The sequence below is a fragment of the Hibiscus syriacus genome, unplaced genomic scaffold (assembly GCF_006381635.1).
Source record: "Hibiscus syriacus cultivar Baekdansim isolate YM2019G1 unplaced genomic scaffold, ASM638163v2 tig00110174_pilon, whole genome shotgun sequence".
Classification (NCBI taxonomy): Eukaryota; Viridiplantae; Streptophyta; class Magnoliopsida; order Malvales; family Malvaceae; genus Hibiscus; species Hibiscus syriacus.
In genome coordinates, this window is record NW_024062612.1 from 3,731,262 (window position 1) to 3,743,886 (window position 12,625).

The 12,625-nt window shown below is 37.7% G+C and overlaps 1 protein-coding gene and 1 long non-coding RNA gene across 2 annotated transcripts; one reads left to right on the plus strand and one right to left on the minus strand.

Annotated features, from left to right (window-relative positions):
* Nucleotides 1–2,776, plus strand: LOC120216945 (cyclin-A1-1-like). Its single transcript, XM_039214220.1, has 10 exons — nucleotides 1–241; nucleotides 543–915; nucleotides 1,004–1,140; nucleotides 1,218–1,310; nucleotides 1,435–1,568; nucleotides 1,685–1,760; nucleotides 1,867–1,943; nucleotides 2,029–2,212; nucleotides 2,292–2,426; nucleotides 2,509–2,776. Exons 1-10 carry the CDS (start codon nucleotides 41–43, stop codon nucleotides 2,587–2,589), a joined length of 1,491 nt encoding a protein of 496 aa, XP_039070151.1. The 5' UTR covers nucleotides 1–40; the 3' UTR covers nucleotides 2,590–2,776.
* Nucleotides 2,777–4,602: 1,826 nt separating this feature from the next.
* LOC120216855 lies at nucleotides 4,603–5,365 on the minus strand. Its single transcript, XR_005525094.1, has 3 exons — nucleotides 5,271–5,365; nucleotides 4,851–5,009; nucleotides 4,603–4,617 (listed from the first exon to the last, which is right to left on the minus strand). It is a non-coding gene; the product is annotated as an uncharacterized LOC120216855 (long non-coding RNA).
* Nucleotides 5,366–12,625: the final 7,260 nt, after the last annotated feature.

Sequence of the window (12,625 nt, forward strand, 5' to 3'; positions counted from 1 at the left end):
CTTCCTGCAATAATAGTCTCTCTATCGAAAAAGAAAGCTGATGAGAATGTCGACGCAAAATGGTAACAATCGGCGATCGTCGTTTTCATCGTCCACGACTTCGTCTCTGGCCAAGCGAAATGCGTCGTCGTCGGAGAATGTGGGAAAATTCACGGCTTCTTTGACTAAAAGGAGAGTCCCTCTCACTAACATTACCAACCAAAAGAATAGCTTAAGAAGCTCGGCTTCGGCCTCTTCTTTGGTGGGTCTTAAGTCTTCTTTTTGTTTATATATTTGATTCTTTTTCTTTTTCTTTGCTGCATGATTCTTATTTTCTGGTACAATGCTGTTAAAGGAAATGTTGAAATGGAAATATCAGATGTTTTTCCAAAGAATTAAGAGAAAATTTGAAACTCTGTTCTCAATTTTTTTTAACTGTACCCGGCAGCTGGCTCTGTTTACTTTTAAGTAGAAATCTGTGAACTAATGGATATCATTTATATTTTTGTGTTGTTGGGTAATCCAGCTTTTGAATTTTTTGATTTTAAATTTCAAATTTGAAGGTACCAAGTTCAAACAAAATCTCAAAGGCAAAGAAGACACAATCAGTTACAAATGCAGGTCTCCCAGGACATGTTCTTCCTCCTACAAGCGTAAGACAAAGTTCAGTTTTGCCGGCCAAGGTTGTTTCATCTTTTCAGACAGAAAATGAAGTGGCGTTGCCCCCTTCAACAGCACAGTGTATCATGGAGTTTTCTCCAAGTAAATCAGAAGGTTCATTATCAGTTTCCATGGATGAGACAATGTCCACGTGTGATTCTTTCAAAAGCCCCGAAGTGGAATACATGGACAACCGTGATGTTTCAGTGATCGGTTACATGGAGCGAAAGGCATTCAGCAATCTCTGCATTTCGGACCATGATGTAGAAGCAGCAGGTCCAGGCATCATGTTCTACAAAATGTGTTTGGTTCTTAGCATTCTCTTGAAACATACTCATTTGGTTAGTCATTGATTTCATAGCAGGAAACTTCTGTAATCGAGATGCTGTGGCAGAGAAGGAAAGTGGTAATAAGCTAATGGATGTTGATGACAATTACATGGATCCACAGCTTTGTGCAACATATGCTTGTGATATTTACAAGCACCTACGGGCATCTGAGGTATTATACATTTGAAGATGTGATTAAATAGATAAGCAGAGCTCTAAAAAATGTATAATGTTATTTTTGGTTTCCAGTTGAAGAAAAGACCTTCAACGGACTTCATGGAGACAATTCAGAAAGACATTAATTCCAGCATGCGTGCAATACTTATTGATTGGCTTGTAGAAGTAATTTTCTGTCTGTTTTCTTTTTTTAAGTTATATGCATATTCTATGTCTTCTGTTGACATAGTCTCTGCTGCCATCACCACCATCGTCCATTAACATTTATAGGATTCAATTTCAAATGCAGGTGGCTGAAGAGTATAGGCTTGTACCAGATACATTATATTTGACCATTAACTACATAGATCGATACCTTTCAGGAAATATGATGAACCGGCAACGACTACAGTTGCTGGGTGTTGCTTGCATGATGATTGCTGCGTAAGAAATGCCATCCTCCTACTTTGTTTTGTTTCTCTTTATATTATCACACCTATGTTCTCTGTACAATTCATTTGTTTTGGGTATGTATTAACAAAAGTGTTGGATTTTATCAGTAAATATGAGGAGATTTGCGCCCCACAAGTGGAAGAGTTCTGCTACATCACTGATAATACATATTTCAAGGAAGAGGTTCAGCTTCTCGATTATTTGAACTACATGTTCCTTAGATGCTCAGCCCTACTTTTATCGAATCTGAATGAGACATTAAAACCCTGTTTCTTCTACCTTAAAACAGGTTCTAGAGATGGAATCGTCTGTTTTGAATTACTTGAAGTTTGAAATGACTGCTTCAACTGCAAAGTGTTTCTTAAGGTATTTCTTTTATCCCATCATTGATGGTTTCTGGTTTTCATGTTTTCAGTTATTAACTGTTTTGATCATTCAAATGACATTTCAGACGGTTTGTTCGTGCTGCTCAAGGGATCAATGAGGTTCCATTAATGCAATTGGAGTGCATGGCCAACTACATTGCTGAACTCTCTCTCCTCGAGTACAACATGCTTTGCTATGCTCCATCACTTGTGGCTGCATCGGCTATTTTCCTGGCCAAATTCATGCTTGTTCCAGCAAAGAAACCCTGGGTATGTGCCAACTAGTGTGTAAAGGCCATGATTGTTTTCTTTGGCATCAGTGTTCTGATCTCCATTTATTATGGTGCAGAATTCTACCTTGCAGCATTACACACTGTATAAGCCCTCTGACCTATTCGAGTGCGTAAAGGATCTTCATAGACTGTGCTGCAACAACGACAATTTGACGCTACCCGCAATCAGGGAGAAGTACAGCCAGCACAAGGTAAAGATTTGGTTGCATCTAACTAATACTATGAAAACCATGTTTCTTTGCTGAAATGTGCTGCATTTTTTTTTGGCCACAGTATAAATGTGTTGCAAAGAAGTATTGCCCTCCTTCAATACCATCACATTTCTTCCACAACTTAACATTACAAGGCATTTGATGACATCGGCAACAGCACACCTGTTCCAATTCTTTGTTGGATAAAATGTTCCACTCCGCTTCTGAGATGAGTTCACTCGGTAGTTCTAAATCAGCTGCGCAGATTTTTGTTGAGGACCCGACCGCGTTGAGTTGAGCCGCTGTCACGACTCACGAGCATTCTATAATGTATAACTTTCATTACATCGCAGATTTCGTTGTGTGACGATCGTAAGCATATGACATGGTGTAAATTATTTACTTATCTATTTAAGATTTAAGATTTTTATTTATTTTTAGTTAAACTGATAATATTGGTTAGAGCAATTTTATATTAAATTTGAGTTGAATTGGATAAGGGAATCTATAATCTATGTATTATCCAATTTAAATTAAATTATAAAAAATGAAAATTGCAATCATGATGTCATTTAAATTTTAATTTTCAAATAAAAATTTATTTACCCAATTTTAGTATTAATTTCTAAAACAAATATGATGTTTCGATTTGATAGGCTAAAATTTCTAAATAATGCGTTTGTATTTTTTATTGGTTCAAATAATATTTGTCTGAGATTATTTTCTCAAATAGGGTAATTGCTACTGGTAATACAATAATAAAATTGCAGTGTAAATCACAACGATTTATAATTTCAATTCCAACCAAATAAAAAATCGAGTTTGTCTCTCGACAATGAATCTTACTCTCCAATGCAAAATCTGGTCAAAGAAACCTCTTTTACAAAAAGAGCCCCCAGTTCACGAGCACTTTCTCCATCAACCCAACTTTAGCAACAACTAAACTTTGAAGCGCTGGGGGTGAGCTTCAGCCATTGTTTGGATTCAGGGACGATGAGCTTCTTGAGACCATGTGCTTTGTACAAGTCTCCGATAACTTTCCCTTCACTAAAATGGATGCCTAGCCAGAGTTGGGCTTTCCTTAGGTGGCCTGGCCTTGATGGGTTCTTTAGGTTCTTAGTCATCGCTCTTTTGTGGACCACGTTTTCAGAGATTCGTTTCATTCCTCCTTCCATGTACCCTACTCTTCGTGTTGGTGATCGGATCATTGTCCAAAAGGTGGAAGAAAAAAAAATCATAACTTTAGTCTTTCCTTCTACTGATGGTTTTGTTTGTTTAATAATGGTTAATTCTAGGAGATCTCTGCAGCTGAACTCAGTTAATGGATTTGTAGCTTTAGAAATCATGGAAATATGTGGCTATTTTAATCCCATTTCTGCCTTGCTTCAGATTGAATTCTGTGGATGATCTCGGTTTTGGTTAATTGTGCTATCATTTTGTGTTTTTGAACTTCTGGGTAGCAGTTTTTCCGAATTTGCTGCTGAGTACTTTGAAACAGCTTACTTGATTAGAGCGTGATTGAAATTCTTTTATTCGTTGTTCAATGGCTTTCTTATAGGAGATTTTCAGTAATGTTTTGTCCAAAGATGGATTTGCTTATCCTACACTTTCTCAGGAAAAGAACAATATTTAATTCTTGTTTCCAGATCAATATAAGTTCGCAAACAATTCGGATTGATTCCAGACATTCTATTCCCCAAAGCATAAGATCCTGGATTGACTTCAGAGGGAAACGAAAATGTCATTTTTCCTGATTTACGAACAAACCCTGTTATTTTTCTTAATGTTCTTCACATTAATGTCTGTTATTTTTGCATGGTAAAATGCATCATGATTGAGATTGACTTGAGAGTAACGACTCTGATTTTTCTTATAGGCACCATAGCGTTGTTTATTCTCATTTTAGCTCACTTTGCAACTTGTCCAGGCCTCGTACTTCTTCAGAAGTCCTGCTCTAAATGATATCGTAACATTCCGAGCCCCAGATCAGGTTTGTTGCTTTTGTATAGCTATATTGCTTGGGGCTTGAGTGTTGAATAATGTCATCTTGAATGTTAAGAGGCTTTTTCTCCCTTATCTTTGTTAGTAATATCTCGCAACAGCTAATTAAAAACAAAAGCAGACAAAAATAATGAAAAGAAGCACCCCAACTGGTCCTAATCCCATTCCACTCCTGGAAATTCCCAATGAACTGAAAGGAGAAAAGGCATGAAAATACAGATTAAAATGCCAAATCAAGTAATGCAAGTCACAAAAGAACGCTATTCAGTTCTCAGAGCCAAGATTGTAATATGCTGGCTTTCACAACATCAACAAATAGATCATATGACCGGAATAAAACCATAGCTCGGAACATAAACTGGGGACCGCGAATCTGGGTGATAAATAAATAAAGGAGCAGATTCAGGGCGTCAGGAGACTCACTGTTAGTAACACAAGAAACAAGAGGGAGCTACTGAATCCACCAAGTATTGTGAAAAGTTCCGACGAAGCTAACTTATCTCGATACATCATTTGGAGTGAGAGAATGACAGTAAATAAAAGAAATGAATATAGCATCGAACTCCCTGATCCTGCCATGGCCTTTACATTGCATTCCAAAAAAAAAAGTTAAGAAATACTCTTAGGAAAACTCTAAACAATCTAGAATCATAAGATATTGAAAAGCGGCAATTAGATAAACCCCAGTGGAATGATGATATTATCAAAATTCGAATTTCAGATCTCATGAAACAAAATTGGACTTCGCAATCCAATAAAACCAGATAATGAATTTAAAAAGGAAATCAAATAAATAAATTCTAGTTATGTAAATTTAAAAAATAAAAAATTTAGAGTCCGTACCTTTTAAACCCTAGCAACGCTCTGCTCCTCTCTCAGTCGATGAGCAAAAATCTCAGAGGAAAAGGAGGTAACGGTGTAGTTAAAAAAAGAGAAAATCGCTTCAGTGACCAAAAATGCCTTATAATATACGATTTTAACCAACTTTTTTTGGATTTGCCAAAATGACCAACAAAATCGCAACGCGAAATAAAAATCGCAACGCGATCCCCAGAATCGCAAATCAGTTTCCAAAATCGCAACACGATTCTTGAAAATCGCAATGCGATAGTACAAATTCGCATTGCGATTTTCCAGAATCGCAACGCGAATATGAAAATCGCAACGCGAACACATAAATCGCAACGCGTATCCGTAAACCGCAACGTGTATCCGTAAATAGCAACGCGTATCCGTAAATCGCAATGCGTATCCGTATATCGCAACGCGTATCCGTAAATCGCAACGATAATCCGTAAATCGCAACGAGAATCTGTAAATCGCAACGATAATCCGTAAATCGCAACGAGAATCTGTAAATCACAACACTGAAATTTTGGGTATATAACTACGCAACAGCAGCAAATCATAAACTAAATCCCTAAATCGCAACTCATTCCATCTCCATCTATCACTCTCTCCGGCGACATCCGTTCCTATATCCAACGACATCCTTCCCAATCCGGCAACAGGTTTTAGTTTCGCAGCTCGTCTGTTTAGTAAATTAATTTACAACCATGAAATCATCTAATGTTGATCATGTTTGGATAGATTTGTGTTTTGGAGGGTCATGGGATAATGTTCATGGTGTTTTACAATATATGCCTTTACCCATGAATCTTCAACTAAAATTGTCTTTACAAAAGTTAACTTATGAAACTCTAATGCTACGTGTTTCAAATAAATTGAATTTAGAGCCCCTAAGTGGATTTAGGCTATCTTATCAGAGAAATAGTAAAGTTTATTTGTTAACCGACAATGAAGATGTTGAACGATTCATTGCTTACATTAGTGTTTCACAAGATGATGTTACATTGTATGTTGTTGAACCTAGAAGTAGTATTGTTGGGTCAGTAGCGGGTAGTAATCAACTAAGTTTTTCTCAAAACCCACAACCTTTCTCTAATCCAAATCCCAATCAACTTTCAGCACCAAATTCCGGTTTTCGTATTGACCAGTTAGACGATGATGAGCCAACAGAAAAAATTGTGAGTACTAGTCAGTATTCGAAATTTGGTCTTGGTCAATATCCGGACTTTGATATGGTCAATACACGGATTTTGATGATGTTTCAGAAGAAGAAACAGACCCTGCGTGTAATGATTTTGATATTGGTCAATACCCGAATTTTGATGATGAAACAGCCGTTGCCGAAGAATGTATTGTTGATGATAATGAGGAGGAAGTTACGACTGTGAATGAACATGTTGAACATCCATTCTGTAATTCATATAATCCTGAAGAAGAAAAAGAAGAAGAAAAAGTCCCCGAAGAAAAGAAAATGCCACGGGCGTATAACTGGAATATGCCAGAATTACTTCAGATACCGGAAGAAGAGTTGGTAAAAAAAGCAGTTGATTGTTACACAAAAGTTATTCGTATCAAGAAAGATGATTGTTTTGATACAAAGGAAGACTTGAAGATAGCTTTGTATACGAAATGTGTGGAAGATGGCTATCAACTAAAAGTTAACAAATCAAGCAAAGATCGTTTCGAAACAAGGTATATGATTGACAAAAACTGTACGTGGCGTATGATTGCAAAGAGAATAAAAGATTGCGAAATGTTTCAAGTTAGGACTTTTATTGATAAACATACATGTTCAAGAACCCAAGTTTTTCCTCACCATAGACAGGCAAACAAAAAGGGTTGGGTGGTTTCTGGCTGAGTTAATGTTTTTGAATGGCAGGGTATATCGGGGACATGAAATTATGACTGACATGAATGCTCGGTTCAAGATTAGTATATCATATTCTCAAGCTTGGAGAGCCAAATGTTATGCCTTGGAATTGTTGAGGGGGTCGCCCGAAGCATCGTTTGCCCAACTGCCGGCTTATTGTCACAATTTAAAGCTGAAAAATCCTGGGTCGGTAACTCATATCAAAACAGATAGAGATGGACACTTTGAGTTGCTGTTTATCGCCATTGGTGCTACGGTTAGTAAATCAATATAATTTTGTTGACTCATTTTTGTTAGTTACATGCATTTCACAATTAAATGATTATATTTCTTGTGTATATTATTTTGTAGATTCGTTCGTTTATTACTTGCATGCGCCCAGTTATTATAGTTGACGGAGCACATTTGAAAGGTCGATACCTTGGAGTAAACTTATTAGCAGTAGCCATGGATGCTAACAATGGGATATTGCCAATAGCTTACGGGGTTGGCAAATCTGAAACCTCTGATTCATGGACATGGTTTATGGGGTATCTTAGGGATTGCATAGGTCCTATTAGCAATCTGACAATCATATCCGATAGGGCAAACTCAATTGACAACGCTGTTAGAAGGTGTTTCCCAGATGCTTTTCATGGACTTTGTGGTGTTCATTGTATAGAAATCTAAAATCAAGGTCTGCTGGTATAAAAAAGCACAAATGGACATACTGGAAGGCTGTAAAAGCTTATCGGGAAGTGGATTTCAATAAGCATATAAATTGTTTAAGACGTGTTTTGCCTCAGTGTGCTCAAACACTAGAAGATGTTGGGTTTGAAAGATGGTCAAGAGTACATCAACTTGGAGCAAGATATGGTTTCATGACGTCTAATAGTGCAGAATCAATCAACGCTCTAAGTCGTCATTCCCAGAAATTACCCATTACTATGTTAATGGAGTTTTTTCGAGCCTCTATTCAACAGTGGTACTACAAGAAAAGAAACCATGCAGGTATTATTTATTTGAATTCGTAACTTATCATATTTATATATTTTACTAAGTATTGTTTATTTAAATTTACAGGAACATTGGAACATCGTGTTACACCATGGACTGAAAAAAAGATAACGAAACGTGTTGTGAAGTCAACGTCATGGAGAGTTGAACCATGTTCAAACACTTTGTTTCAAGTACTGGATAATAACTTAAATGGGCTAGTCGATCTAAATGCAAAGACGTGTAGTTGTATGAAATGGCAAACATCTGGTTATCCGTGTGGCCATGTTATAAAAGTTGCTCTTCATTTAAACCAAGATGATTCAAGCGCATACGCTATGGATTGCTACACTACAGAAGTTTATCGACAGACTTATGCCGAGATTGTCTACCCTATTCCACATCCTTCTGAGTGGGACATACTAGATGACTTACAAACAGTTTTGCCACTAGCCATGGACAGAAGGCTACCTGGCCGACCAAAAAGTCACGATCGTATACCGTCTAAGGGTGAAGAGAAGAAGAGATCGACATGTAGTCGGTGCAAGGAAAGTGGTCATACAAGGTTGACATGTAGATCACCAGTGCCATCAAAATCATCTTTTCCTCTACCAAAATATGGATCCTCATCAAAATCCAAAGCTCATATGGTGTCAAGCAAAAGGCAATCATCTTTAAAATCCCAATCACAATTGGCTTCACCTTTTGGGACTGTTAACTTAGGTGATTTTTAAATGCAAACGTTGTATTATGTGGATTTTATGTGTGAACTTTTAACATTTTCAGTTGAATTAATGACTCAGGCCAACCATTTTGACTTAACCAACTCTTGTTATTCAGTTGTTATCACTTATTAGGCATGCATTTGACTATCGCAACACGGAAATTACAATCGCAACGAGAGAATCGCAATGCGAAATGAAAATCCCAACATGAAAATCGCAATGCGAAATGAAAATCGCAACGCGAAATGAAAATCACAACGAGAGAATCGCAATGCGGAAATGAAAATCGCAATGCGAAATGAAAATCGCAACGAGAGAATCGCAATGCGAAATGAAAATCGCAACGAGAGAATCGCAACGCGGAAATGAAATCGCAATGCGAAATGAAAATCGCATTGCGATTCTCTCGTTGCGATTTTCATTTCCGCATTGCGATTTTCATTTCCGCATTGCGATTCTCTCGTTGCGATTTTCATTTCGCATTGCGATTTTCATTTCGCATTGCGATAGTCATTTTTGCCTTCAACATAATGCAGATTGAAATCAACAAAATCAACCATTACATTTCAATCAATTAAACAAGCACAAATAAGAATTATGTTCGCATCAATTACACAAATCAACTTTTACAAATCATCTTTTACAAATCAATTAAACAATCAAAAAATAAGCAATAATTCTTATTTCCAATCATCTACTATTGAATCAACTTTTACAAATCAATTAAACAATCAAAAAACAATCAATTAAACTATTGAATCAACTTTTCCAGCCATACATCATTTTCACGCAGTTCACTTCTGAGATTAACCTGCAGAAACCAAACATTTGCTCAAACAACACTTTCTACACATCTAAAACCTACAAACAACAAATTATTGAATTCTAGGTACTTAACCAAACATTTTCAAACCAAAAGTCTATAAACTTACCAATTGTTTATGGACATTTTTATAACGCGGATGCAGGTAGGCAGCGTCTCGTATATATCGATTTAGCCATATAATGCCGAAACCACAAGCCTACTGCAGCTCTATCTCTATCGGTGGGAGGTAGATACTTGGTGCTTCCCGTCTTCAAACGCTCCAACGCCAAGCATACAAGAGGACCACAATCTCCTCTGGCTCCTCCCGTTTGTTGTGGCGCGGTCTCGTCTCTAATAACTGTAATATTGAGCTTCTTTGGCTTCTTGTTTCCAGAACGAGTCCAATAATTGATCGCATCCAAGAATTTAGCCAAATGAGAGCTCCATCCCTTAATAATATCTCTTAAATAAGCCAATGATATGTAATTTATCATGCTGTCATACACTATTGTCTTAAGGGATGGGAGCTGAAGCTCGACGAGAATCCAATGTTTACGTTCCAAAACAAGGATAAACACCTGCAATCATAAGTAATCATTCATTCATTTGCGCACTTATTTCATAAAACCTTTAAACTCAATCTAAAATAAATACTAACCTTATCGACCTCCCACCATGCAGGATAAAGTTTAGCTTGTCCATTGCCCAAATCAAATGATTCATCTCGTGCATTCTTCAAGTGAACGGCGTTAAAAGACGTCGGCATAATTGTATATCGTATATTTTTATTTTTCTTAAGTTTTCTTATTATTAGCAGACGTGTCACCCACGCATCGATATGCTATTTTACAAAAAAAGACATATATTAGTGACTTACATAAATTTAAAAAAAATTAATCAAATTGAAATATAAGAAAAATATAAGACTTACCCCCCCATCGAAATAGCCATTGTCTTCGACCCCTAATAATACGCCCCACCAAGACCGATCAAGCAACAAATAGATATCATCGGTGAGCTTGCATATGTCAGTGAAACACCCCTGGCTCCGCTCATGTAGATAAAAATCAACTGCGGTCTTAGCCCAAAGGGTGTTATCCAGAATTGTGTCCGGTAGTTGTTTCCTCTCCTCTTCAGATACCGGTATGGTACTGGCCGGTAACTTATACGAGAGCCAACTTGAATCCATCATGTCTGGCACGTCAGAGGGTTTCTCAAGAAGCTACATATGACGCCATGTGAATCGGGCTCTTGAATGGTGGGAGGGACCTCTTCAATGATGACAGTGGCCTCTTGAACGGTGGGAGGGGACTCTCGAGGAATGATAGGGGGGCCTCTTCAACGATAGGAGTGGACTCTTGAGGGATGACAGGCGAGTCGGGCTTCTTCTTGCGGTGTCTTCGCACTATTGGGGTGTACGGAGACTTAATAGCACGTGCACGCTGTCTGATGCGTGAACTCCGTCGTGCAAGCATAACCCGACGTAAAGCATCCACTCTATCGGGCCGCTAAATAATTAAATACAAAAATCAGTAAATAAACAGACATGATATTTAAACAGTGAAAACAAAGACAAATATGTATCAAACTTGCATTGTATTCACCCAAGTCATTATTCTATCATAGTTCACAAAATGCATCAGATAACAAAGAAAAATATGTTTCAAACTAATACCCTGAAGTTAGTATTTGTCTTTGTTTTGTCTATTGGTTGAAGTAATGCAATCCATTCAAGTTTCAATTTGTAGAAGAAGAAATAGTTTACTTTCGCAACACGAAACTTAAAATCGCAACGCGAAATGAGAATCGCAACGAGAAACCAAAATCGCAACACGAAACCAAAATCGCAACGCGAAACCAAAATCGCAACGACAGAATCGCAATGCGAAATGAAAATCGCAACGAGAGAATCGCAACGCGAAATGAAAATCGCAATGCGATTTTGGTTTCGCGTTGCGATTTTGTCGTTGCGATTTTGGTTTCGCGTTGCGATTTTCATTTCGCGTTGCGATTCTCTCGTTGCGATTTTAAGTTTCGTGTTGCAAAAGTAAACTATTTCTTCTTCTGCAAATTGAAACTTGAATGGATTGCATTACTTCAACCAATAGACAAAACAAAGATAAATACTGACTTCAGGGTATTAGTTTAGCAGAATTGGCAGCAACCGAACAAATTTACTTTCAACCAAAAGACAAAACAAAGACAAATACTATTTCACAGTGTTAAAGAATACACAGTTTAGCAGAATTGGCAGCAACCGAACAAATTTACTTTCAACCAAAAGACAAAACAAAGACAAATACTATTTCACAGTGTTAAAGAATACACAGTTTAGCAGAATTGGCAGCAACCGAACAAATTTACTTTCAACCAAAAGACAAAACAAAGACAAATACTATTTCACAGTGTTAAAGAATACACAGTTTAGCAGAATTGGCAGCAACCGAATAAATTTACTAAGCAATCCAAGTGAAATGGCTAATCTAAGTGAAATTACGAGTAAATTTATCATTAAGTTAAATATGGAAAATCTTAAACTTACCTCGTTGCGTAGAGTATGAACCTCATTCTGCAACGATACTATCATCTCACGTAGAGCGGCAACCTCACCACGTAAAGTTGACACCTCCACACGCCATGCACCATCGTTATCGCGTAGAGTACCGATCTCCTCACGCAAGGCATTGACCTCATCACGTAACTCATCCCGTGGAGGTGGAGAACAAGGAGATAAATGTCGTGGCCTCTTTACCGGTCGCCTATCATGAGGTGATGGTGGAGAAGAGGCTCGATGATGTGACGGGATAGGTGATGGCTCTCGTTCTAGAGGTGTATAGTCGGGTCGATCGGGTGATGGCTCTGGGTGAGGTGATGGCTCTCGAATTGGAGGAAGTTGATGCTGCTCATCATCCGTGCCATCAAAAAAACTCTGACTAGCTTGCCACCAATCAGTGGCAAGCTCTTCCTCCGTGGG

Coding starts and splice junctions, on each gene's coding strand:
- LOC120216945 (XM_039214220.1), top strand. CDS start 41: ATGAGAATGTCGACGCAAAATGGTAACAATCGGCGATCGTCGTTTTCA. Junction 1,141..1,217: donor AGCACCTACGGGCATCTGAG/GTATTATACATT, acceptor TTTGGTTTCCAG/TTGAAGAAAAGACCTTCAAC. Junction 1,944..2,028: donor ACTGCAAAGTGTTTCTTAAG/GTATTTCTTTTA, acceptor ATGACATTTCAG/ACGGTTTGTTCGTGCTGCTC.